Source organism: Fringilla coelebs, assembly GCF_963513975.1.
Source record: "Fringilla coelebs genome assembly, chromosome: 27".
Lineage (NCBI taxonomy): Eukaryota > Metazoa > Chordata > Aves > Passeriformes > Fringillidae > Fringilla > Fringilla coelebs.
In genome coordinates, this window is record NC_140053.1 from 6,401,108 (window position 1) to 6,428,273 (window position 27,166).

Genomic DNA, 27,166 nt, shown 5'->3' on the forward strand with positions numbered 1-27,166 from the left:
CTCTGCTGGGGGAGCCAGCCATCCCCGAGCGTCTGCAGGACGCCCGGGCCAAACTGGGCTTCATTTCTGCCACTCCCCCGCTTCATCCCTGGACCCCCGCCCCAACGATGCGCTGCAGCGGGCGGAGCCCCCCGGGCCGGGGCCTCGCCCCGCTCTCTCCCCGCCGCGGGGCCGGGCCCCGGTCTGCTGACGCAGTGTCTGAGCCTGGCGAGCACGCTTCGTTTTTTTTTTTTTTCTTATTTTATTTTGTAACATTTTCCCCCCCTCCTTTCCCTCCCTTTCCCGCTCGCGTCCCTCCTCCTCCTCCTCCTTCTCCCCCTCCCCTCACCCCCCCCTGCCCGTCCGCGTTCCCGGCTCGGCAGGAGCGGCAGGAGGGGCCCGAGCGGAGCGGAGCGGAGCGGAGCGGGCAGCGCTGGGGATGGGGCGCGGCTCAGCGAGACCGCGGCCCGTCTGCTCCCCGCTGTGCCCCCCCCTCCGCGGCCCCCTCTGCTGCCTCCTCGGGCTCCAGCTGGTGCTCGGCGCTGCGCACCCAGGTGGGACCGCGCTCTCCCTCCCGCCCTCCACTTTCCCCAGTTGTTTTATCGGGGGAAAAAGGGGGGGCGAGAAGCCAAACCACGTCGAGGAGCCAGACCAGGGCTGGGGGACGCCCCCCGGCCGGGCTCCCCCGGGGAGGGGGTGGCGGGACCCCGGCGGCGCGCAGGGCGGGGGAGGGCGCCTCGCTCTAACGAGGATCACATCGCTGTGGCTTATTTCCTCGCGGAATGTTTTATTTGCTTTTACTAAGGTTTGTTTTAGTCTATCCCTCTGCGGTCGTGGTGCCTTCCGCCGCGTTTTGTTTCCTTCAGTTTGGTCGCGCCGTGTTTTCTTCCCGTTCCGCCGCGTTTTCACTCCCTTTTAACACTCTTGAATTTAACTCCCCGCGCCGAGCGGCCACGCAGCGCTGGCCGAGGCCGGCGGAAACGCTTCCGCGGCCGCGGCGGGGCGGGGGGGGAAGGGGGGCTCCTGGCCCGGGGGCGGCCGCCGGCCCGCTGCGCTCCGCAGCCCCGCTCCGGCCCTTTGTCTCTCCGAGGAGGGCAGTTCGCGGAGCGGGAGGTCGGGAAGGGGCCGAAGGGGTTTGTTGGAGTTTGCAGCCCTCTCCCATCCTGACCCACTCCCCTCTCCCGACGTGTTAATTTTATGAAAAAGATTTTCATAAAATCTTTTTTTGATCGGATCTGGGCCCGAGTGGGTATTTGCAAACTTCTTTTTTTTTTTTTTTCTAGTAAGTCTTCACAATAAAGTCAACGGGTTGTATTTTATCTTTTTTTAACCTTCTGAAGGCACCATGAGCCAGACACTGGAGGCTCCTCTGCATGGCCCCTGAAATTGCCGTTTGAGACCCTTTTCATGCCAAGACAATCTAGCCTAGAACTAAGGAACTGCTTTTGGGACTTCCTTGAATTATTTTGGCTCTATTCAGAAAATTTTAAGATTTGAAAAGAAAGCAAAATTGGCTACTTTTGCCTGAAAGTAACTGTAATCCCTTGGCCTATTTTGTGTGAGCACATTTGGCAAATCCAAAGCAGATTTGGAAGTGGCAGCATAGGAACACACTGATCCCCTCTTCGATCTCCCCTTGCCCCCCCAAGGCTTTCCCCTCTCTCCTCAGTTTCACAGTGCCTGGGACTGAGATATGTCACTCAAGGGGCAAAGGTGGACTTGATGACAGTGGGCAGCAATCTCATGCCAAGCAAGGGGTTGGTTCTGGCATCAGAGGAGAAACTGCTTGGCTGGGAGATGGAGAAAGGAGGAAGCAATGGGAAAGGAGACCCCTGTACCCTGGGGTACTTAGAAGAGCGGTCAGGGTTTGCTGCTGTTTGTAGACATCTCAGCTGGACTTCTCACAGCTGAATTCCTGTTAGACTTCCCCATAATTTACTTGAGGGCCGTGAATTCCTCATTCTGTGGGTTTTTAGGGGGTTTTGCTACCTTTACAGGCTGATTCTGTCTGTTTCATCCCAAAAAATGTCAGTGGGATCCAAGTCTGGCAATTCCGAGGACAGAGGCACCTCTATCCCGGCCGTGGGGCGGGAGCAGTGGCAGCCGACCCCATGCCAGGCCTGGGCGAGGAACAAGGGAGCTTTCAGCGGCCGCCAGCCCGCAGGGCCATGTCACTCATGCCTTGCTGGTGCTGAGCACCCTCAGCTCTTTCTCCTCCCCATCCCCACTTTCAGCTGCTCCTGCCCTGCATCAGTCCTGTTCCAGACCTGGTGGATGAAGGGGGCAGAGGAGGGCACCAATGGAGGTGCCACATCCAGGATCCCCCAGCACCAGTCTGGATTGCAGTTCAGAGAGGATCCTTACTGGGAGTTTGGGATCAGGATGGAGTAGTCCCAAGAGTTCCTTGTTCCCAAGGACACTTTCAGTGGGGGCTAGCCCAGCAGACAAGCATTGATTCCCCTGGAGACCTCTTGCTTCTTTGAGAGGTTTGTGCCAAACCCTCACCTCCAGGACAGCCAGAAAGGTGGAGCAGAGCTCTTGACCGGAGGTTTGGGGCTCCTTGCTGGGATATCTCCTTCAGTTCACCCATCTGTGCAGCGTTGTGTGGGCACCCGCATACCTTCTCAGGGAAACTGAGGCATCAGCTCCCATCCTGCCATGGCTGCAGGCAGGACAAGGTCCTTGTCTCAGTGCCAGGACTTGGTAGTGGATTGACTTCCCACCTATCCAGTGCTCAGTGTAGGTCCTGCCATGCCAGCTGTGGGGCAAGAGAGAATGCAAAAGGGACCTGGAAAGAATTTACAGCCTGTAGTGCAAACAGAGCAGCCTTTACATGAATTTCCCCCCATTTTCCCCTCCATAATGGAAATAGCTTGTTGCATGGCAAATGCAGCCCCAAGAAATTATATCTCAGTGTTCTTCAGGCTGTTTGGGAGCAGGAAAAGGGGTCAGAGCTGGAGCCTGGCAGGGCACAAGGGACAGTGCAAACCTCACCTCCCCACCATCTGCAGCCACAGCAGCAGTGGGACGTGGCAGCAGACTTGGGGATGGTGCTTGTGCAAGAATGACAAGAGTGAAAAGAGATTTAATTTAACCTTCCATGTAAAACTGTTCAACTGCAAAACTGTCCTCTTCCCCTAAAGCCCCCCAGCTGGTATGGGGACCCCAGGTGGTTTCCCATGGGGAGGTGCTCCTTGACAGCATGTGCAAAGGCATTTTCAGGCATTGAGGTCTTGGTGATGGTTAAAGCCACGTTGCAGATTTTTCTCTCTGGTTTCATATTCTCTCTGGCTGGATTTTGCACCTTTCCCTGCAGGCAGAGGCACTCTCCTTAAGTATTACTTCCTTAAGTGTTTTCCAGGGGAATGTTTTGCCCCAAAATCAAAGCAACTATGTGCTGAGGGTGTTATCATCCCTCTGCACTAAATTATTTTTTCCAGATGATAAATCCATCACAAGAGGCTCTGGTCCCATTGCCTCAGTGGGTGCTTGGAGCAGGGAACACAAGGCTTTGGTCCAGCTCTGCCAGAGGTCCCAGTGTTACACACTAGATCATCATGCCCTGCTCAGCCACATGAATGTGGCTGGATCTTGAGTGGGACGGGGAATGGTAGCTACCCTCCCACCCGCTCCAGCCCAGCCTAAGCCAGCATTTCCTGATGGGTTCTTTAAGCAATTTGTAAAGTTTGTTTCTTCACGTGCAGTGTGGAGCAGGATTTTAATGAATCTGAACTGTGCGCAGCTCACAGAGCATCAACATTTTTCTCATTCCTAAGATTGCTTGGAGCCCAAAAGAGACCCACACAGATGTTCTTGTTCTTAAAGAGCCCATCTGTAATTTCTTAAGGATTAGAAGATGATTAGTGGATTGACTTTGAAATTCTTGGAAGCACTCTTTAGTCTGGGAGCAAAGGTTTGGTGGTTTCAGGGGGCACAGAGTATTTTCCATCCCACTGCTCAGTGCTGCATTGGACTTTGTGGTGTCGTAATAAGGACACATATGGGATTTTCCATGTAAAACAGCCTTGTTTGGAGGATGGTGCATAGGTGGGATGGACAGATTGAGCTTTTCCCATTCCTCCATCTGAATTCCGACACGGCAGCTTGGGGCTCTGTAGTAAAGGCCCCATTACCCCAGTAATGCCTGGTCTGGAAGTGCTGGGCATGAGGCAGACAAAGGGCAGCTGGTGGGAAGTTTCATGGTAAATAAAATTTTAATTAAAAAATATGTATGTATGTATGTATGTATGTATGTTGGACACCAGAGACTGCCCCTGGTAGTGTGAATGTTCTTAGGTTTGGTGAGCAGGGGTGTCCTTGTCCAGAGACAGTGATACCACTGCTCAGGGAAGTAACGTTAGGAGTGGTACTGGAAAAACAAGGGAGGAGAAATCTATGGATCTTTCATCATTTTGGGGAGGGTTTCTTTAGTAGTTTTGAAATACTTGATAAGTCCTCTGCCAACTGTGCTGGAAGTACCTTGACTATGAGGACATGTCAGGGCTGTCCTGCACGTCACATCACACCACTGGCCATTTTCCTGTCCAGGGGGTGTGGGGTGCTGGTGGATGAGGGAATGGGGACAGTCAGAGGATCTGGGGCCAGAGCAGTGCTCAGGGGTGAGTGTTTGACCACTGTGTCCTGGGAGAGAGCCTTTGCCTCTCCCACCGTGTTCTTGGTGGAGTCCATTGCACTCCTCCATCCTGGCTGGAGCCCATTCAGTGGATAGTGCTGCCTTCATCTCCCTGCAGAGTCAGAACCTCTGGGTGAATGCAGCTGCTGCAGGGCTGGAGCCTGGGCCAGGTCTAGGGAGAAACTGGGGAAAATTTCCATCCTTCTGTTCTTTGCTGGGTACCAGAGGGCAGATTCTGGGGCTTTTGTGTCCCTTGTGGCCATTGCTGTGGTGAGTCCTTTGGGCTGCCAAGGGACAAGCATCCTTTCTGGAATGCATTCATTCATCTGTGACCCAGGCAGGATGTTGGGAGAATGGGCTTCTTAATGTCTGCAGAGAGGCTGAAGTGAAGTATGGGGCCCATTTCCGAAACCTTTATGAGGTAGGTAGCCATCATCGTTGCAGCCAAGTAAGGAGCTCATCACATGCAGCTCCAGCCATGTAAACAGCAGCTTCTCTCTGTCTGCTGGGCCAGCCAAGAGGAGTTTCTCAGCTCCAAGTGCACATCCAGCCTCTCCATACCCCCAACCAGACTATCAGAACCTTCACTTTCTTCTTTGTAGCAAGAAGTCCTTAGTCTGTTTTTAAAACAAAACAACAGCCCCCCGCCTCTTGTATTCTGCAGCTTGGCTTGGAGCACCCAGAACTGCTTCTGGCAAGTCTGGCCCCAGCCTAGCCTCAGGGTTGTGCTGTCCTGGATGATGCTGTGGGATGTTGGGCATCATAGCTCATTTGCTGTAAACCTCTAATTTAGGAGCGTCAGGGGTGGGGGTTGTGTCTCCTCTCAGCTCTGAAGCAGACGGGACTGGTGCCTTTCCTGAGCCGGATGTGTTCTGGGCCTGCCAGAATGGCTGCATTTCCTTCCCTTTTTTTTTTTTTTTTAGTCTGAAGTTCTTCTCTAAGGAGTTGCATGGAGTTACTGATGCCAGAGGCAGCTGGGGGGGGGAGGTAGAGCCATGGTGTCCCTCCCGCAGGCTGGGAATGCTCTTGTGTCCTGTGATCGCTGGCAGCAGGGATGCTCTAGCTCTGCTGTTGGGAGCTCCCATGGGCACCGATGATGCTTTTATCACTGTTTCCCATTCCCAGCCTGCAGAAGAATGTACAGACCTCCTTCCTTCGGGCAAAAAATGGTGCTCTGCATGGCAGTGGCTATGCTTTCTGCTCTTCTCCACACCAAGACTGTAAGCATCAGCCATGCCTGGGCTGACTACTGGAGCTGGGCTTTGCTGGGAACTTCTCTCCAGCAAGGGGATTTTCCTCCAGAGGAATAATTTGTCCAGTAATATGAAAATCAAGATGGAGTTGGGACTTTTCTGTGACCCTGCTGTATCCCTCAGCAGAACTGTCTGGTCATAGTCAGGGGCAGTCCTGGGTCGTGCCCTCCCAAATGTCACTGGAAGGTGAATTGTCAGGCTGGTCTCTCCCCATTCTAGCAGTTCCTTCTCTTCCTCAGGGCTGTGCAGGCTGGGCCCAGCTGATGTTCCGTCAGGTGAAACTCTCCTGTGTTCCATGAGCAATGATTTTTGCATCTTTGTGGAGTCCCAAAATGGCTTGGGTTGAAAGGGTCCTTAGAGACCCTCTCCTCCCACCCTCTGCCATGGGCAGGGACACCTTCCACTAGTATGGACTGCTTCAAGCCCCATCCAACCAGGCCTTGGATATTCCCAGGGGTGGGACAGTCACAGATTTTCTGGGTAACCTGTGCCAGGGCCACTCCACCCTCACAAGGAAGAATTTCTTCCCATCTAACCCTGCCCTCCTCCAGCTTAAAGCCACTGTCCTGTCACTCCAGGCCCTTATCCAAAATCCCTGTCCAGCTGTCCTGGAGCACCTTTAGGCACTGGAAGGGGCTCTAAGGTCTCCCTGGAAACTTCTCCAGGCTGAACATCCCCAGCTCTTTCAGCCTGTCTGCATTTTTTTTTATCATATTTTTCTATTTTTTTTTTTTTTTAAATTCCAGGGGGATTTTTCTTTGCTGCTGATCTTTCCTCCATACTTGGTGCATCCCCACCATGTTTATTGTGAATGAGTTCCCGGTTCCCACTGTTTTTCACTCATCAGGGCCTTGTGGGTTTCAGAGCCACTGCTCACCCTTGGGCTGCAAAAATGGGCTAAGAAGATGATGGTTTGGAGTCGGTGGCTCAGGGCTGCTGTGCCCTGTTTGCTGGCAGGTGAGACACATTACATGAGGAGGTTCAGGCTGAAACTGGGATTTCTTTCTGCACCTTGCAAGTGAAGGATGGGTTTCTTGCTGCAGGACGTTACAGGTAAAACCTTTTCCTGGGCTCACAAATCCAAATGAAGGTGTTAGTAAGCACAGAGGGCTGCAGCCCCTGAGGGAGCTCATGAGTCTCAGAGTGCCAGTTGGAGCCCTGTTTGCTGGCATGGCTAGGACATCTTGTAGGCTTCAAGGCTTTGCTGTCTTTACCGGCTGGTTTGGAGCAAATCATATCCATCGTGTGTCTGAAGCACAGGAACCTCCAAGAGGGATCCGTCCCTGTGGCTCCAGAGGTGTTCAGCCTCCTGCACAAGCAACTTGGAGCTGTGTTTTTTGGGACATCCCGCATAAAGGGGAACCTTGAGTGAAAACAAGGTCAGGGAGCACCTTTCCTAGAGCAGCTGGAGGGCAGGGCTGAGTTCCAGAGGTTTGCGAGGGGCTCTGGCATCACATGGTGTCGTGATCACCCTCACAGAGGAGTCAAAGAGGTGGCAGGGGCTGGCAGGGATGTGGTATCAGAGCCTTGCAGCACTGACATGGGGATGGCATTTGCTTTCAGTTGTAACTGAAGCCAGAGCCCTGGAGCTGCTCCAGTCCAGGATAACTGGGGCTGGGGTCCTTTTTGGAATTTGCTCCCTGCTGGTGATAGGAGGGTGACAAAGGCAATGGAGCAGGGATGCTCTGGGTGTTGTGGGTGGCTGAGCTGGAATGTGCTTGGGGCTGGGTGATGCCAAGGATGCCCATCCATGCTGTGCTGCAAGGCTTTCTCTGTCCGCTGTCCTTGTGGCCTCTCTCATCCAGTGCTGCCCACAGTCCCCAAAATAGCTGAAAGTTTGTGCGGTTTTCCATATTTGCTTGGGGGTGGTAAAGCTGTTGTGGAAAGGGTTGAGCTGAGTTCCTTCAGTTCAGGCTTCCTGCTGGCCAAGGACTTTCTTTTTTGAGTAAGAAAAAGAACCTGGAGCCACCCCAGGGTGTAAAAGCTCCCTTGAGGGCTGCCTCAAAAGATGGCAGCTTCTCCATCCCTGCAGTGTTCAGGCACTAGTGCCAAGGCCAATTTCTCCTGTGGTGCTCAGGTATTAGCACCCACATGGGTGAGGAGAGTGTTTCTGCTGGCAGAGCCAGTGTCCTGCTTTCAGTCCCAGTTCCCCATGTCCCCACCATCATACTGCCTTTAGCACCAGCTGCTTTCTGTGATCCCACCAGTAGGCTGAAGGCAGCATCGCAGTAGCTGCATGGCTGGAGCAAGACACCATCCTTGATGGAAGTGTGTGGGATTTTGCTTTGCTTTCACAAGTCCTCCACAGAGGAGGAGGACCAGGATGTGATGGGTTCGAGCTGCTCCAAGCTGGCCCTGCTCAAAAGAGGGAGGATACAGGAGGGAGAGACGGAGTGTGCCAATACCAGCCCTGGTTTAATTTTGGTAATTCCAGGCAGAGCATCCAGCAGGATTGTGTTTTCCAGTGCTCTTTGTCCTGTGCCAGAGGACAGCCACTCTTTGGGAAGGATCTGCAGGTGTTGATGTGGGTGGGTTTGCGTAATTGGGGGACGTTTGGAAAGCTTTGCCTGTGTGATTTCAGGTCCACAGGTGGGTACCAAAACCTGAGGAACATCTCTGAAAGAGTCAGCCATAGCTGTGCCATGGCTACTGAGAGTAGTGCAGGACAGCAGGCCCTGGCCCAGCAGGGGACTGGGACATTCCCAGTCTTTTTGGGATGCTCCGCTGGAGCCACCTCCTGCAAGGATTGGGTTTGCCCTGCAGAATACCAGCTTGGGTAAAAGGATTCATTGATCCAAACTTGCCTCCTCCCACCCAACTAAACATCATCCTGGGGTCACGAATGCTAAATGCTCCTTGCAGGAGTGCCAAGGAGCTCCTTCAGGAGCTCCTTTCAGGAGCATTTAGCCCAGGAGCTTATCCAAGCACCGCTGCCAATGTCATGGACACCATGGACCCAGTCAATTCCAAATTCCATAGAAATAAGGGAAAGAAAGATGTATTTTTGATGAAGCACAGCTTTGCTGCCTTGTGTTGAACTCATGCAGGTCATCCCCCCCAGCTTCTCCCCAGCAGTGCACAGCGAGCAGTTTTGCTGTAAGAGCTGAGGGGGATGCCAGGGCTGAGCTGGTGCTGGAGCTTTCCCATTCCTCCATGGCCCAGCAGACACTGGGGACACACACTGCGTGACCTCTCCTGCCTTCTTTGAGCCAAGGGGCTGTGCTGCTTGCAGCATGCATGGGCTGCCCAAATCCCGTAGCCTATAATTTCCTACCTTCAGCTCTTCTCTTTTTAGAGTAAAATGGTATTTTGTGCTTCTCTGTCCCCGGGTCTGCCCCCTCCAGTCTGGATGGCTTCCTTGAACACGGTGCTACTGCAGGACCACTGGTGAGTGTGGCCCTTGCATGGTGCTGCCAGCCCCAGTGTGGCACTGAGCACCCTGACACCGATTCCTGAACTGCTCCAGGGCTTCTCCAACATGATACTAATTTTTTCTTGCAAGACGGGGCTCACAGGTGTCCTGTTGCTGATGCTCTCTGTGGTGATGCTCATGGTAGAGCAGCTTTTCTGTTCTGAAGAGCAAAGCACTGGTGTTTGGCTCCTTGCAGAAGAGCCAATGTGGCATCAGGCCCCAGTGAGGCCTCATCCTGCTCCAGTGGGTCACAGCACTGATGCTACATCACCCAAACCTGCTTAAAGACCCCCACAGCCCTGGTGCTGGAGGGGCTTCACTGCCCTCGCTGTAGGTGGGAAGGGGAAAGCAATGGGCTGGGTGTGGCATGGGTGGTGCTGGCATGGGTAGAAGGTGTTTGGTGTGAGATGAGTTGGTCTTCCACTGTCCAGGTCGGTATCAGGCCAGTTCCAGCTGGAGAAACACCAGCACCAGCTTAAGGAGCCTGAGCTTTGGCCAGCCAGAATCAGCCCTGTTTTCTCACTTGCTATGATTTTTAAATTATTTTCAGTGAAACGAAATGTTTCATTAACATGAAATTAAATAAAATTTAATTTAATTTTATTAAATCAATTAAATAGTAAATAAATATTTAAAATTAAATTAAATAAACCCGTGCAAACAAGCTTCACTTTTGTTCATTTGACATAATAAAAAAATGTCATTTGGCCTGGGGAAGGGGCCTCTGACATGATTTTGGACACATAGCTGGGTCGATGCTGGAAGTCCCAGAAGAAATGGAGATGTCTGTCTTCCTCCACTTCTTTTTTTCTTTCATACACAGGGCAGAAAAGTTCTGTGAACCAAGATATTTGTTGCTTGAATGTGCAGGAGCTGTCTGTAACAACAGAGCTGGGGCAGGGTGAGGTTGTGGGGAAATAGGAAATGAAAACCTTTTCAGCCCAAAAAAATTCATACAATGGCAAAAAACCAAAGCAAACCAAAGCTAAATATAGTGGGGCCCATGAGTTCACTTCGACTTCTGGTGAATGTTTGTGGTGGAAAAAAAGTGGATGTTTTATAACAAAGAACAATAAAAGTGGTGGTGTTGATGTGGTGCTTTAGGAAGATTCTTGCTGGGGTGTTGGGATAAGAAGAAACAGTGACAAGCCCTGAGGTGGCTTTTTAGCTTAGAAACATTCATTTGGAGAAATAAAGTGTCTTTTAAACTTGAAACATCAGCTGGAGCAGCGTATCCCAGCATAATGTCTGGGATTTACTGGTTTATGCAGGTTTTGGGATAAAGTCACATGGCGGAGTGGCCCCCAGTGATGCTGGGGGTCAGGGAATTTCCTTGGGGAAGCATAGTTGGCCCGTGGCAGCAGGTAGAACTGTGGAGTTAGGGTTGATCTTGGCCTGTCTTCCCTCGTTGGCTGCACCTCTGTCTGCTTGCAGCAATTCCCCTCACTTGGCTTCTGCCTCCCAATGCCTGGGCTTTCAGAGGGTCCTGACATGACATTTTGTATTTGCTGGGGCTGGGGCTGTGCAGGCATTTTCCTTCACAGGATGGGAGACCTTCCCCCAGCAGTTCCTGTTTGCTCCACAGTTTTAAGCAGGTCCCGAGACACACATAGCAGTGATGGATGTGCTATTTCCCTGCTCTGGTTTTCTGTGCCTGGAGCAGATGGCTGGTGTGGTAGCCGTTGGCTTCTCCAGCGCTGGCATCGTGGCAATGCCTGGGAATGCTGCAGCCAAGTGCTGCCCATGGGAGGTTGGTTTTGAACAGCTCTAACGATGCAGTTAGAGTGGGAGAGCACTTTGCGCTGGCTCTGATGCCCAGGAGCCACCCTTGGTGATGCCACAGTGGATACAGACACCCACCTGTGTCACTCTGCCCAGAGCCCACCAGCGGGAATAGGCACTGGAGCAAACCCTGAGTCGGTGCAGAAGGGAAGTGGTGGTCCCCCGCATCCCAGGTGCTGTGTCCAGGGATGCATGCCAAAACTTGCTTTGCACAGAGCCAGAATGTCCTGTCAGGAGTCAGAGCCATGCATGGCACATACTGAATCTCACCCAGCAATGCTTTCACCCTTTCCATTTGTTCTCTCCCCAGACTCCAAAGTCTTTCTCATCTACAACACGGGCACGCAGGGCTGCCTGGAGACCAAGGACTCGCTGGTGCGACTGACCAAGGGCTGCAACGCCAGTACTCCAGCCCAGCAGTGGAAATGGGTCTCCCGAAATCGCCTCTTCAATGTGGGGGCCATGCAGTGCCTGGGAGTATCATGGCATGGGACCAATGCCACAGCAGGGCTGCACCTCTTGGCCACCTATGAGTGTGACCGCGAGTCAGTCAACATGCGCTGGAGCTGCCGTGGGCTCGGGGAGCAGCTCTCGCAGCATCTAGGTGCCCGCCTGGGCAATTCCACCCTGGACAGGGGGGACCAGGTGCATGGCTCACAGTGGAGGACATATGGCACCGAGGAAGATCTGTGCTCCATGTCCTACTCTGGTAATGCCTCCTTGGGCATTAGTGTTAGCCTGTAACCCAAACCAACCCCAAAATGTGAGCTGAGGCTGGGTCCTGCCTGGGAAGCTCAGCAGCAACTGAGTCCTGCCTGGGAAGCTCAGTCCCAGCTTGTTGGAGCTGCAGAACCAGGCAGGATCAGGGCAATGGGGAGTGGGAAGCCTCCGGGCACCACATAGCCCCCCCACACTGGGCCAACCTGCACCCCTCACCCCAAATCTCCCTCCAGCCCCCATAGACACATCCTCAAGCAAGGCCTCCTCTTTTTCCTCAGAAATTTACACCATCCAGGGCAACTCCCATGGGAAGCCGTGCACCATTCCCTTCAAGTATGACAACCAGTGGTTTCACGAGTGCACCAGCACAGGACGGGAGGATGGGCACCTCTGGTGTGCCACCACCCAGGACTATGGCAAGGACGAGAGGTGGGGCTTCTGCCCCATTAAGAGTAAGTAGGGGGACACATCCCATGGAAAAAAGGAAAAACCCCATGCCAATCCCTCTTGGGGACTTCCAGGCTTCTTGTCTCCCCCTGCAAGCCAGAGCAGCATGTTATTGGGGTTTATTGGGTTATTGGGGTTTTGTTTGTGTCTGTGTTGGGTGCTCACCCTGCTCATCCCCACAGGCAATGACTGTGAGACCTTTTGGGACAAGGACCACCTCACAAACAGCTGCTACCAGTTCAACTTCCAGTCAACCCTGTCATGGCAGGAAGCCTGGAATAGCTGTGAGCAGCAAGGGGCCAACCTGCTGAGCATCACAGAGATCCATGAGCAGACCTACATCAATGGTGAGATTCTGACAGCCTATCTGTGCACTCCTCATCTGGAGCAGAGCTGATGGCAATGTGAGCATTGCCACTGGCAGTTTGCTCTGCTTCCCCCAGGTTTGGGGGGGGTGACAAGCTGGGGACTGAGCTGGGCTTGGGGGACTGATTCTGTCCCTCTGGCTGTGTTGGCTCCAGGTCTGTTGACTGGGTACAGCTCCACGCTCTGGATTGGCCTGAATGACCTGGACATCAATGGAGGCTGGCAGTGGTCAGACAACTCACCCCTCAAGTACCTTAACTGGGAGAATGGTGAGACAGGGGAGGTTGTGGTGGTGATGGGGCTTGAGGAGCACCCTGTGACCACCAGAGGTGGCTCCGTGGCAAGGGAGGTGACCCAGGCTGCTGGAGGGTATCCCCTTACTGCATCGGGACAGAGAGCTCCAGGGGCCTATGTAACAGCCTGGGACATCTGTGGAGCTGGAGCAGGGACACAGGGTGCTAAGGGGGAATTGTCCTTCTGCAAACACTCAACCCTGTGGATAACGTGGATTGTCATTCCCTGTTTGGCGGGTTGCTGCATCCCTGCTTAGTGCTGGAGTGTGGCTGAGGAATGGTTCCCGGCTGCAGACACCCATCCCTAACCCTGGGATACTCAGAGGGAAGAGGGCCCATTGATCATGCCTGGTGCCATCACCCAAAGGCACTTGGAGGAAAACAGTGATACTCTTGGAGTAGGTTTGAGGACAGGCAGGAGAAGTTCAGGTCTGGTGTTTTGACCTCTTGACTGCTATTGACATTTCCAGGTTAAACAGTGACCCTTTGGGTTCTTGTGCATTGAGGCACTATAAATAATCCTGGGCGCTATAAATAATCCTGGGGTCATGTCTTCATCGTGCAAAATAACAAAATAAAAGGGGTTTTAATGGTGTTGAAGCTGGGAGAGCTGCATTGGTGGCTCTGTCCTGACTCCTCCTTATCCCCAGTAGCCTGTCCCCTCCTTATCCCACTCTCCAGACCAGCCTGACAACCCCAGTGAGGAGAACTGCGGGGTGATTCGCACCGAGTCATCTGGGGGATGGCAGAACCGCGACTGTGGCATCGCCCTCCCCTACGTCTGCAAGAAGAAGCCCAATGCCACAGCTGACCCCTTCCTGACAGGTGAGCAGGGGATGACCAGCACTGGGAATCGGCAGCTCTATAACCCATCTGGTGCTCCCACCCCAGCATGGTGAGGGGATGCTGCCCATATAGGTGCCCATGGTGTCCTCAGCTTGCTGGTGTCCTAGGTGTGCAGAGCAGGGCCTGAGCTCCCTAGATTTAGGAAAAGTCATCCCCAAGGAACATTTCCAAGAAGTGCTTTATGCCATTCTAGGTTGGGTGGTAAGGGAGGGATGGAGAGCAGCTTGTCCCCGTGGTTCCCAGGAGAGAGGATGCTCTCTGCTCTGCCCTCATTCTTCTGCAGACAGAAGGGATTTTGTTTTGTCCCTGGAGCTCTCAAGACACCATTACCATACCTTGCACTGCCTATTATATTTTGGCTGTGGCTTTCCCACTGTGGCTTTGGCTTCACCTGCTGAGCACACGTAAGATTGCAGTCCTTTCCCTGCCAAGGAGAGGGCTGGATAGCTGGGCAGGAACCCTCAGGCTGCTTTGTGACCTGCCAGACTCGTGGTCAGAGGTGAAGGTGGACTGCGAGCCCAGCTGGCAGCCCTTCCAGTCCAACTGCTACCGGCTGGTAGGAGAGAAGAAGAGCTGGCAGGAGGCGAAGAAGACCTGCCTGCGGAGTGGGGGTGATCTGGTCAGCATCCACACCCTCTCTGAGCTCGAATTTGTCACCAAGGAGATCAAGCAAGGTAAGAGGAGCTTTCTATGCCAGCAGCCCCTTTCCTGTCTTATGGGGTCCATGGAAAAGTCCCAGGATGTGCTGGAGGCTGCAGAGTTGACTTTGTGCTTGTGCAGGGAGCGGAAGTCACAGCCTGGGGGGTGCTGTGTTCCTTGAAGGAGCCCATAATTTGGGTGCATCCTCCATCCAGCAAATGTAAAATCTGTTCCCAGAGCCTGCAGCGCTAAGTCAAAGCTACACTGCTGCAGCTGGGAATAGTGCTAGTCCCAGCTAGTTAATGTTGGAAAAGATGGGAAAAAAATTTCTGCTGGACTTGCTGGAGGCAGCCAGCAAGAAGGTATAGGAGAGTGGAGGAAGGAGAAGAAATACTGCTGCCCCCAGGCTGGGAGCAGACTGGGATGTGCTGGAAAGGAATAGTTGAAAACCAGTAGTTCACTGGACCTGAGCTTGCAGTCCTGAACTTGTTCTCCCATACTGCTAGCCTCTCTCTGAAAGCTGCAGGCAAATGTCCCTGTGTTTCCCACTCTGGGGGTCCATCCTTGCAGGCAGGAACTGCCCTGCCCTCTCCTGCCCACTGGCACAAGGAGTTCAGAGCTGAGCCCTGAGTGGGTTTTGGCAGGTGCTGGTGCAGAGACCAGTTCCATCATGAGGCCTGAGGTTATGGGGGTTTCTACACGGGGTCAGCCAGGAGGAGGGAACTTCCCTCCCTCCCTTCCTGTCCTGGCAGATGTGGAGGAGCTCTGGATTGGCCTAAATGACCTCAAGCTGCAAATGAACTTTGAGTGGTCAGACGGGACGCCTGTGAGGTTCACGTACTGGCACCCCTTTGAGCCCAACAATTTCCGTGACAGCCTGGAGGACTGTGTTACCATCTGGGGACCGGTGAGAACCTGGAGGGGATGGGGGGGTTATCCTGCATGTCTGCAGGGAGCACTGCAGCATCCTCATTGCTGAGAAAGACATTCCTCAGGGAGTGTCTCCAGCTGGGTTCAGCCTAGGTCATCTGAGCCATTGGGATGGGAGGAATCCGTCTCATCATCCTTGGGGATTTGGTGTAGGGAAGTAAAGTCTTTGGACCCAGTGTAGGGATGAAGGGGCTGGGACATTCCCTAGGCTGTCAGATGGGCTCATTGCCACTCTTCTTACCATCCTGCAGGAAGGGAGGTGGAATGACAGCCCCTGTAACCAGACCCTGCCATCCATCTGCAAAAAGCCTGGTCGGGTGAGCCAGGAGAAGGAGGAGGATGACCATGGGTGCCGAAAGGTGAGGGGCACATGGGGCAGCAGTGGTTCTGGCTGCTCCACGGTTCTGCATGGTGCTTGAGGCTTCAAGGGGACCTTTTCCTAATACCATTTTGAGGAGCCCCGATGACCAGTACCCAGAGCAGCTGGTCTGTGCATGAGAGCTGCTGAGCTGGAGCGCTCTGGGGCTGCTGAGCCCCTCGCTGCCATGGTGGAGGAGTCCATGGGAAGAAATTGGGACGCAAAACACATGTGACTGGGCACATTGTCCAAGACTCTCCCCATCAGGCAGCCTTGGCTGCCAGCAGGATGTTCATTTTATCCCCCCTTCCCTCTCTTTGTGCCAAACACAGGAGCCTGGCAGGATGGAAGCGGCTGCCAGCCCTATGCCTTGACAAGATGGCAGATACCCTCCTCCAGACAGGGCATGGGCATTTTGGGGACACTAAACCAGCAGATTCTCACTCAGCCTGTGCCCTGCCTCGGTTTCCTGAGCTGTCGCATGGGGCTGAAGCCGGCCTGTTCCCACGCTTGCTGGGAAGTGGCTTTTGTGGTTCTCTGCAAAGCCTCCAAGCACTGAGTCTGGCAGCAGCGTGGCTCTTGAACCTCTCCCAGCCTTTCAGAGCTGGCCAGCGCGCTTGCGCCCTGGCTAGCAAGCAGCCACTCCAGGCCAGCTCCCAGAGGCGCTGCCGGGCCCCTCCCATGTCTTTGCCCCATTTCTAGCAGCTGCTTGACTATGCCAGAGCTTGGGGGAGCACAGCAGTCGAGAGAGCTGCCATGCAGAGCCAGATTTGAGGGCTGCCAGACATAGCTGGAAGAGCCTCTGTCTCCACAGGTGCTGGGGATGAGACACTCAGTTGCAGAGTTCTGCTACCATGCATCTGTGTGTCCCCAAAGCAGTCCTGAGGACCTCCTGTTCAGATTTAACTCCCTCTGGCTCTCCAGCCCCAGGCTTAGCTTGGCCTTGGGTGCCCCGTAGAGATGCACTGGGAAACAAACTGTGAGGGACAAATGAACCAATGAACCAATGCGAGGGACAAATGAACCAAGAACCATCCCTCCTCTACTTACTCATTCTCAATGAGGACTTTTGCCACCCAGAGGCAGAAGCTGGTAGAGAGGAGGCACATCTTGCTCAGGCATTTGGTTCTATCCACTCCAGCCACTGTGCTGGTTTTTCATGGTGGCCTTGCTGCTTTTTCCCCCTTTAAAAAATCTCCTTTATTTCAGGAACAGCCTTAAAAGGGAAGCAACGAAGTGTAGAGGTTTGGGCAATGGGAAAGGCAGATCAGGAGAGGGATGTGGGGGCACACTGGATTTGGAAGCTAGAGGCAACACTTGGGGCTGGGGATCCTGTCCAGCTCCTCTTTTAGATCACAGGGACTTGTTGTGGTGCTGTGTGTGGGAGTGAACCCTTGGGGTATTAGGGGTGCTGAGGCTGGTGCTGGTTGGGGACCTATCTGGGGACATTGCATTGTCCCAGGACAGGCCTCCTTTCTTGGTTGCTCAGTTACATCCATGCTGTTCCAGAGGGACCCAGCTTATGGGTCTGTACCTGGATTTGTCAGCTTTGGAGAAAGGCTGTAGGAGTAGGAACTTGGAGGAAAAACTGGGATTTGTGGTTTTCATTTCCCAAAGCTGCTCTCCTGCTTCCTTCCCCACTGTGCTGATGACACAGCATATGGCATGTGCCCCCACTGTCCTTCCAATGCCTGGGGAACCCAGGAGTAGAACCCTAGTGATGCTTCCCCCTTCCAGCAGGTCCATGAGCCTGGAGCCACTTGACTCCTTGGCTGAGCCACTTCACCCTTGTGAAGGGTGTGTGTCCCCTCTTGCAGATGAGCCCCCATGTCCCTCCCGACTTACCACCACCGCTGCCAGCCCCAGGGCCACCCTGCTTTGACAGAAAACAGACCCTATTGTGTCTCCAATCCCGGAGAGACTCCAGCATCAACAAGGCAGGGGATTAAAGCTGGCTGCGGTGGTACTCGCTTTGGACTCAGTCCTGCAGTGTAAAGAGGAGGATTGTGTTCCCCTGCCTGCTCCCTGGCCAGGGCTCGATGCTGGCAGGGAGAGCTGTTTCCCCAGCTTTGAAGCTGCCTGGGTGTTTGTTTTCCCTTGTAGCCATGTCCTCTGGGGCCAGGGGCTTGTTGAAGCTCAAAGCTGAGCAGGGTCAAACTGGGGCAACTGGGGGCGGGAGAGGTCCCAGGAGAAGGGAGAGGCGGTGGTGGGGAACGTGGGATGTTGCTCTCATGCCCTGGGATTGCTCCCATCCTTCTGGGGAGGTCCAGGTGGGCAGTGGTGGATGTTCCCTGTCACCTGTCTCCAGGGCTGGAAGTGGCACAGCCCATCCTGCTTCTGGCTGGGCGAGGACCGTGTCCCCTACAGTGACGCCCGCAAGACATGCTCTGACTACAGCTCCACGCTGGTTACCATCACCAACAGGTCAGTGCCATGCCAGTGGTAGTGAGTTTGCTCCAAAACAAGCCCTGCAAGGAAGTGACTTCCAAGGGCTGGAGCATCATGGGCAGCTTAGTGTCACAGTGGGCGATCCCACTGTCACTGTCCCTCCAGGTTCGAGCAGGCATATGTGAGCAGCCTCATTTATGGCTGGGATGGGGAGTATTTTTGGACAGCTCTGCAGGACATCAATGAGACAGGCGCATTCCACTGGCTGAGCGGTGATGAGGTGACATACACTCACTGGAACCGCAACCAGCCCGGTAAGGGATGGGGGTGGGATGAGGACTCCCCCTTCATGCAGGGAAGGGCTGGCACTGCCCCCCAGCACAGACCAATTCTAAGGCTGGCATCTCCCCTGCTCTTGTGAGCCCTCCAGGTTACAACAAGGGTGGCTGCGTGGCCCTGGCCACCGGCAGCTCCATGGGGCTGTGGGAGGTGAAGAACTGCAGCACCTTCAAGGCCAAGTACATCTGTCGACAGAACTTGGGCACCCCAGTCAATCCTGAACTGCCCAGTCCTTTCCCCACGCCCAGCCTCACTGCCACCTGCCCCCCAGGATGGAGCTCCGACCCCAAACTTCGTCACTGCTACAAGGTGAAGGGGGGTTGGACAGGTTGGTGTGGGGATGCACATGCCTCCCCAGTGCAGGGGAGTGAAGGGGCACATTTTGGTGCTTGCAAGAGGCACTCCACAACCCTGGCTGGGGCTGGATGGCACCACTGTGCCCTGGAACATGACTGCCTGCAGGTTGGAACAGGGCTCTGCTCCTGTTCTGCTGCTGAGCCCCCCATGCTGTGGGTTTTTCCTTTCCCAGGTATTCAACTTCGAAAAGCTGCAAGAGAAGAAGACGTGGATTGCTGCACAAGAATTCTGCCGGGAACTGGGAGCCCAGCTGCTCAGCCTAGGCAGCTATGAGGAGGAGCATTTTGTTGCCAACACCCTCAACAAGATTTTTGGGTGAGAATCTGGGAGCATCAGTGTGTGTCCCACTGCTGGTGTATGCTTGCCACAACAGTCCTCCTGCTGTCTAGCACATGTGAGTGGATGGATGGATGGATGGATGGATGGATGGATGGATGGATGGATGGATGGATGGATGGATGAGTAGATGGATGGATGAGTAGATGGATGGATGAGTAGATGGATGGATGACGGATACATACATGCATGGATGGATGCATGCATGGATGGATCTCTCTGAGCACAGACCGGTGTACAGAAGGTGCATCAGTTGGTGTGGCTAATGTGGGAGATGCGCAGAAAGTTCAGTGCAATTTGGGGATGGAGCTTGGGTTTAAAGCAGCTCCAGTCCTGAGAAGGTATGCCTGTTACCCCAGTTCCTATCTTCAGGTGAGTGGGGATGGCAGGCTTTGAGAACAGAAAAAGCCTTGATTATAAATATATATTTGTATATAAGTATAAACCCCTCTGGTTTGAAGGGGATTGTGTACTCACATGTCCCCCTGGGTCCCCATAGGGAGTCAGAGCCGGAGCTCCATGAGCAGCACTGGTTCTGGATTGGCCTGAACCGGCGGGACCCTGCTGGGGACCAGAGCTGGAGGTGGAGCGACGGGCTGGGGGTGAGTCCAGGAGGCATTTGAGTTGTGGGAGGGTCGAATCTGGTGCTGGTGGAAAGGACCAACACTGCCCATCTCTCTCAACCCCCAGTTTTTCTACCACAACTTCGACCGCAGCAACTATGATGACGATGACATCCGGAGCTGTACAGTGCTGGATCTGGCCTCCCTGCAGTGGATGCCGATGCAGTGTGAAGCCCAGCTGGACTGGATCTGCAAACTGCCCAAAGGTACTGGAAAGGGGTCCCCAAACCCGTCAGATGTGACTGACCTGGAGGAGCATGGGCTGTGGGGTGGTGGAATCCTTGGGAGGAAGGAGGGTGGTTCCTAATTCAGGGACTGGGAGAGGTGCTGTCACTTCTGGGAGAATTCAGGAGGGGCATCCTGCTGTTGTAGCTCATGGATGGTTTGCAGAGAAGCATCCATGGGAGCATCCCAGCCTGCACTCCACTGACACCTTCTCTTGCCCTTTCTCCAGGTGCCGATGTGAAGGAGATGGAGATCACAACCCAAGGTGTGTTGGCCACAGCCTTTTGACAGTCACAGAATATTTTGAGTTGGAAAGGACCCACAAGGACCACTGAGTCCAGCTCCTGGCCCTGCACCCCAGCAATCCCACCCTGTGCTTGAGAGTGTTGTCCAAATGCTCCTTGAGCTCTGGCAGCCTTGTAGCAATAGTTACGGCCCTGGGGAGCCTGTTCAGTGCCTGACCACCCACTGAGGGAAGAACCTTTCCCTGATATCCAACCTCAACCTCTCCTGGCTCAACTTCAGATGATGCATAGACCACCAGATGTCTTCAATGGGTGTCTGTCTGCTGGAGTGTTATTAAGAGGAGGATGGACCCTGGGCAGGATTGTGGGAGGGAGGGGAAGCCAGGTATCCCGCTGCAGCTCCATTGCAGGAGAGGGACAAAAGCAAAGCAGTGCAACAGACAGGGCATGGGTATCCTGGCAGGGTGACTTTGGCAGGGGTGTCAGCATCAGTGTGAGGTCTGGTATCTGTCTGCAGGCAGTAAAGAGTGGGTGAAGTACCAGGAGGCCGAGTACAAGTTCTTTGAACACCACTCAACATGGCTGCAGGCACAGCGCATCTGCAGCTGGTTCCAGGCTGAGCTGACGTCAGTGCATAGCAAGGCCGAGCTGCACTTCCTGGGCCAGAACCTGAAGAAGGTACCAAGGGGACAGGAACTTCCCAGGGCCCCGGTGGCCATGGGCTCTGCTACTTTGTGGGTGCTCTTCTTTGCCTTCTTTCACCTTTTCTGGAGGGACCATATTTGGGGGTGCTGGGCTTTTCTGGGGTCATGATGGATTTCTGTGGTGGCTGGTCCTGATGCCTGGAGGTGGGTTTGAGGCTTAGCAAAGTGATGTTTTTTGCCTTGCTTTGCAAGCTGGGGAAGGGTGCCTGATCCCCATGGCAGCCTCGGTTGCCCCCAAAGACTCTTCAGTCCCTGAAGGGCACTGATATGTCCTCTCTGGGCGTGCAGTTCTCCAGGGCCCAGGAGCAGCACTGGTGGATTGGGCTGCACACCTACGAGAACGATGGGAGGTTCAAGTAAGTCACAGACAGCCACTGTATCCCTAGACATCCCTACCCTACAGTGCACATCACGTCCCCATACCATTATGTGCCTGCACACTACTGTCCCCACATCTCTGAGTGCTGTGATTCAGCAGCTGCATCTCAGGGGCCTCATCCTGGGGTCCTGGGCTCAAGATTCCTCACCCAAGAGGGTAGCGGTGGAAAACACTCCCAGTTAGGGCATTCAAGTGGTCCCATTCACCAAGTCACTGCTCATGCTCCTGATGCTGTTCCAGGTGGTCTGATGGGTCCCTCCTCAACTTTGTTTCTTGGGCACCAGGCAAGCCTCGGCCCATCAGCAAGGACAGGAAGTGTGTGTACATGACAGCCAGCCGAGGTGAGGGCAGGGCACGGCAGGGCTCCACATGGGGCTCTGAGCGTCTGGGGTGCTGGTACCGGTGCAGAGGGGCATCATGCCCAGCCTGTCCCTTCCCACAGAGGACTGGGGGGACCAGAAGTGCATGACAGCGCTGCCTTACATCTGCAAGCGAAGCAACGGGACAGCTGTGAAGCCTTCCCTTTTTCCGGTACCTGCTGCCACAAGTGGGGGCTGTCCCCAAGGCTGGTTGCCCTTCCTCAGCAAGGTACCACTGGAGGGAGAGGGGACAGCAGGATGGGAGAGGGGATGGCAGGATGGAGTGGTGATGGCTACTTCCTGGTGTTCCACCAGCCCTGTGGAGGCACAGAGCGGGTGTCTGCAAAATGGCAGGATGGAGATGCCTGCATATGTTTTGTGGGGAGTGGTGGGGGGTGCACTTAAAGGGATGCTGGGAGACATGCTGTGGGATGGTGAAGGTGAGGTGTGTGCTCAGGTTTGCCAGGAGAGATGTCGAAGGGCCAGAGGGGTTGGGGGGTGGCCCGCATGAGGGTGTGAATGGGAGAAGGACCATTGCGGCAGAATGGGGCTGCAGAGGGTGGCTGAGTGGGGAGGGTGCAGGGATCAGTTGGGGTCACCTGTGTGTCCTGGCCCATCCTGTGTCCCTGCCTGTGCAGTGTTTCAGCTTCAATGGCCACAACAAAGGCGAGATAGTGAAGTGGCCAGAGGCAAAGCAGTTGTGTGAGAACCAGGGCGCCATCCTGGCCACCATTGCCAGCCCCCTGGAGCAGGGTAGGTCTCCTCTGCCCCACCACCCCACCAGGGTTGTACCTGCCAGGGGTGGTCCTCAGCATCTCATCTGTCATTTGCAGCCTTCATCACATCCATGCTGCCCAACATCTCCTTGGACCTCTGGATTGGCCTGCACGATGCCCAGGGGGAGTTCCAGTGGGTGGCGGGGGAACCGCTGCGGCATGTGAACTGGGCACCTGGAGAGCCCTCAGGCTGCAGCTCTTCCAGCCCCAGTGACAAGCCGGTGAGGGAGATTCCCCATAACACCCCCTGCACCCAGGAAGGTTCCACAGTGCCAGGCCCAGCCTTGGAAAAGGAAAGATTTAGTGGGCTGGGGTGGCTCTCCAAGGGCGGTGCAGGATGCAGCCCTGCAGGATGGGGGTTGCTGGCATGGGAATCTCTGTGGTATAGGACAACAGTGCGAAGGGCAGTGCTGACCTTGTGGTTTGGCTGTGCAGAGCAACTGTGTTGTGGTGTGGCATGGCTCACCCCCCCTCTTCACGGGACGTTGGGATGACCGGAGCTGCCTGGAGGAGAAACATGGCTTTGTCTGCCAGCGGAGCATAGGTAGGAGGGGGATGATGGGACAGCCCCAGCTCTCTTGGCTGAGGATCTGCCACTGCCACCCTGGTGCCCCATGCTGTGGTGGGACTGGGGAACCTGGGGCAATGGGTTTAGCTTGGGGAGACAGATTTAACTTAGGCGGGTGAGTCCCTGATCCCAGTCTTTTGTGGGACAACCCCAAACCTGTGCACACCAACCCGGCTCAGTGCGTCCCCACAGGGATGTGCATCCTGGTGGACAGCTCCTAGGTGGGGATGGCGCTAGGGTGTCACTGCTTGTCATTCCTGAGGATGTCCCTCTGCCCCTCCCAGTTGCACCAGGATGTCTCCAGGTGCAACCAGCACAATACTGCCAGGGACAGACTGGCCTGGGTAGGGATGGACAAAAGGGTGACCCACCTGGGATGCAGGAATGTCCTCCGTGCCCTCTGACCATGTCTCTTTGCTCCTCCAGACCCGGCCCTGAGCCCTGCACAGGCACCATTCCCCCCTTCTCCTACTGGCACGCTCTTTTACCACAACAGCACTTACCGCATCCTGCAGAAACCCCTCAGGTGGCACGAGGCACTGCTGCTCTGCGAGACCCTCAATGCCACCCTGGCCACCATCCCCAACCCATACAGCCAGGCCTTCCTCACACAGGCTGTCAGCAGCCTGCAGGCTCCGCTCTGGATTGGGTTGGCCAATGATGAGGTGAGGGAAGGGGGCAGGCACCTGGGGCATGGGTCCCCAGAGGGATCACAGCAACCTCCCAGGCACCTCCTCCCTGTGGTGTTCCAGGGAGGCCGGAGCTACTCGTGGCTGACAGAGGAGAATCTCATCTACACTAACTGGCAGGACGGAGAGCCCCAGCAGATCACTGGCTGCTCCTACATGGACACGGATGGGAGCTGGCGCACAGCTGGCTGTGACACCAGGCTGCAGGGGGGCATCTGCCAGCTCCAAACAGGTGCTGGCCAGGGGGCCTGGTGTAGTCTGGGTGGGGTGTGACCAAGGGTTGGAGACAGCATCCCACCAGGGACTTTCTGGAGCATGTCCTTGTGGTCTGGGTGCCCCAGTGTGCTCTGGTACCCCAACATCCTGTGCCCCACCACACCTTTAATGTAGCATGTGCTCCCCAGGTCACCCCCGCATGCACAAGTGGACCTACAGTGGCAGCTGTCCCAAATCGCTGGAGGACTCTTCCTGGATCCCCTTCCGGGACCACTGCTACGCCTTCCACATGGAGATCACTCTTGGGCAGAAGGATGCCATAAAGAGGTGCCAGAAAGGTATGAGGGAGCTGGAGTGGTAAAGGAGGGTGATGCATCCTTGGAAATGGAAGAGAGTGGGATCCCCAGGATGTTTGTGGGTGCAGCAGAGCCCCTTGTGCCCCTGTGCCCCTGTCCAGCCTTGGTCAGCCATCGTCTCCTTGCTGCTCCATGTTAGGGTTCCCCAGTCGTCATGTGGTTCAGCAGGTAGGTCCTAAACTTTGTCCTCTTGAGAACTGCTGCTCCCTAACTCAATCCTCTCAGTTCTGGGCTTCTCCGTGACAGTCTTCCCTCTGCAGTTGGCGGCACAGTGTTGTCCATCCAGGATGAGATGGAGAACGTCTTTGTGTGGGAACATCTCCAGGCGTACGAGGGCCTTTCCAAGGGGGCCTGGCTGGGCATGACCTTCAATCCCAAAGGTACAAAGGAAGAAATGAGGTTTGAGATACTTCCTCAGGCATCTCCATAAACTCCCACCAAGTCTGTGGTGAGCAGAGGAAGCCTTTGGTGGTGGCACCACTGAGGAGGGCTCATACCACAGTGTGACCAGGCACACCAGTGTCTCAGGCTGTGCTGGACATACTGCGTGTGTCTTCCTCTGGCTCAGTGGGATAGGAAACCAAAGCCTTCTTCAAGGCACTGGAGATTGCAGATTCAGGAAGGTGCGCTGTAGCCCCTGGTCCTCATCACATCGCCCCACCATAGAATCACAGAATCATGGGATGGTTTGGGTTGGAAGAGACCTTAAGGCCAATCCAGTCTCACCCCCTGCCATGGACAGGGCCACCTTCCACTAGACGAGGTTTCCCAGAGCCCTGTCACACTTCCTTGTACTTTCTAAACTGGAGCAAAGGTGGGGTGCCCTCTTCAGCTTCCTTAAGCCTAATTTTCCGATTTCCCAGGTGGCACCTTGGTTTGGCATGACAACAGTGCTGTGAACTACTCCAACTGGGGCCAGCACGACACAGGGCCCAGCATGCTTAGCCAGAACAGCTGCTACTGGATCCAGAGCAGCAACGGCGTGTGGCGTCTAGGCTCTTGCACAAATGTAACCATGGGGGTCATTTGCAAGATCCCCCGAGGTAGGGCCCCCTTTGCTGCTTGAGACTTCTGGGCTGATGTAGGGTGAGCTGGGAGTCTGAGCGGGGTGGTGCATGGCAGAACAGTCACAGTGGCAGCACGAACCTGTTTTCCATAATTCCAGTGCGGGGGCTTGCATGGGTTGTTGTTGGGGTTTACAGGTCTCCGTTGGGCTCAGTGATGGGCTGTGCCCAATATGTCTCATTGGCTGCATCAGCTCCTTGGGGCAGGATGAGGCTGGTGGGACAGTGGTAGAGCAGAGCCAGAGGACCACCCCAGCTATTCATCACCTGTTGCCCGTGTAGTGCAGCACTGGGAGCAGTGCAGAGTGTGGGACCAGAGTTGCTGGTTGTGGGAAGATGGGAGGGCGTCGTGACTATGCACTCACCTGTCTATGTTGCCATTGCAGTGGAGGAGAGCAGCTTTTCCAGGGCAGGTGAGTAGCACCATCAGTCTGGGCGTAGTACTGGGACTGGAAACCAGGACTGGGAGCCTGTGCCACAGCCCAACTTCTGTAAATAATGAAAGGAATGGGGTTTACGGGTGGGGAATGCCATTCCCAAGTGCCTTTGGCCTTGACTTAGGACTCCTCAGCAGCAGGGCCAGTCCTTTCATGAAAGTGTGTGTCTGCCCAGCTGCTTGCCAGACTCTCCTTCTCTCCAGTGCCCACACTGCGTGGTCAGTCAGGGGGATGGCCAGCATGTCTGCTGGTAGGATTCCAAAGATCCATCCCAGGCAGCTGCTAAATGTTCATACACACCATGAAAGACCCAGGAGGTCTGCCCAGGAGCAAGATGTCCACAAAACACCAAAGCAGATTGGTAGAATCACAAAATATACTGAGCTGGAAGGGACCCACCAGGACCAAGGATCATTGAGTCCAGCTCTTTAAGTGAATTACCCATACGGAAATCACATCCACAACCTTGGTGTTATTAGCATCATGCTTAACCAACTGAGCTAATCTCATTCCAGTCATGTCCTGCTCTGACCCAGCACAGGTGAAACAGTCTCTCCAGGGCAGTGGTCAGCCCCAAGACTGCCCGAGTTCAGGAAGTGTTTGGTCAACACTCTTAGGCACAGGGTGGGATTCTTGGGGTGTCCTGTGCAGGTTCAGGAGTTGGACTTGGTGGCCTTTGTGGGTTGCTTCCAACTCAGGACATTCTATGATTAAATCACCCTGCCCAGAAACATGGGTCTAGCTGGAGCCCCACCAGCCTCAGCCTCTCCTGCAGGCCGAGGAGGGAACAGGATCTGTCTGCCTCTCAACAGCCTTTTCCTCCCTGCAGCTCTGCCAGAGAACACAACAGCCATTGCAGTGGTTGTGCTGTCGACACTGGCACTGTGCACTGTGCTGGGGGTCGTTGTCTTCCTATACAAGCGCCGACAGAGTGCAGAGCGAGGTGCCTTTGAGAGCGCTCGCTACAGTCGCACCACTTCCAACCCCAGTGAATCTGCTGAGAAGAACATCCTGGTGTCGGACATGGAGATGAACGAGCAGCAAGACTAATGGCAGAGGGGACGCTGGGGATGGGGATCTGGGGAGGGGGGAGGATGGAGAGCATCATGCATGCTATCCCCATGCTGCACGGGGCAGGGGTGGCAGCAGGACTGGTGTGGTAGAGCAGGGAGAGGGGCTGGGATCATGGTTGCGGTCCAGCCAGGTGGGCAAGCGGAGGGAGCCAGGGTCCCTCCTGCCCCGCATGTCACTGCCGTCACCTCTGGGCTTTTGCTGGGATTTTGCCTGCAGCAGCTGTGGTGGCAGTTTCAGAGCTAAAAAGTTTTGAAAGAAGTTGCTGCACAAGTTGGAGAGCTTTCCAGTGGCATGAACAGGCTCCACGACACCTTTGCCTTGGGAGAAGATAAGCGTGGGGATTCAGGGCCCTGCAGCAGGCTCTTTCCCCAGG

At 54.8% G+C, this 27,166-nt stretch overlaps 1 protein-coding gene across 1 annotated transcript; it reads left to right on the forward strand.

Moving 5' to 3' along the window:
* MRC2 (mannose receptor C-type 2) lies at window positions 1-26,842 on the forward strand. The gene is made up of 30 exons (XM_084222293.1): window positions 1-533; window positions 11,370-11,768; window positions 12,058-12,231; window positions 12,409-12,573; window positions 12,748-12,861; window positions 13,567-13,710; window positions 14,217-14,405; window positions 15,123-15,277; window positions 15,552-15,659; window positions 17,967-18,082; window positions 18,212-18,360; window positions 18,477-18,694; window positions 18,915-19,057; window positions 19,578-19,680; window positions 19,769-19,907; window positions 20,156-20,191; window positions 20,689-20,849; window positions 21,164-21,231; window positions 21,495-21,595; window positions 21,697-21,842; window positions 22,252-22,366; window positions 22,447-22,610; window positions 22,825-22,933; window positions 23,384-23,622; window positions 23,710-23,878; window positions 24,051-24,200; window positions 24,479-24,598; window positions 25,082-25,261; window positions 25,669-25,695; window positions 26,549-26,842. Exons 1-30 carry the CDS (start codon window positions 419-421, stop codon window positions 26,767-26,769), a joined length of 4,437 nt encoding a protein of 1,478 aa, XP_084078419.1. The 5' UTR covers window positions 1-418; the 3' UTR covers window positions 26,770-26,842.
* Window positions 26,843-27,166: the final 324 nt, after the last annotated feature.

What these genes read in the sequence shown, in the direction of transcription:
- MRC2 (XM_084222293.1), top strand. Translation starts at nt 419, where the DNA reads ATGGGGCGCGGCTCAGCGAGACCGCGGCCCGTCTGCTCCCCGCTGTGC. An exon ending in GGGCTTCTGCCCCATTAAGA is followed by an intron (nt 12,232 to 12,408) that starts GTAAGTAGGGGG and finishes TCATCCCCACAG; the next exon opens with GCAATGACTGTGAGACCTTT. An exon ending in CTGGAACCGCAACCAGCCCG is followed by an intron (nt 18,361 to 18,476) that starts GTAAGGGATGGG and finishes TGAGCCCTCCAG; the next exon opens with GTTACAACAAGGGTGGCTGC.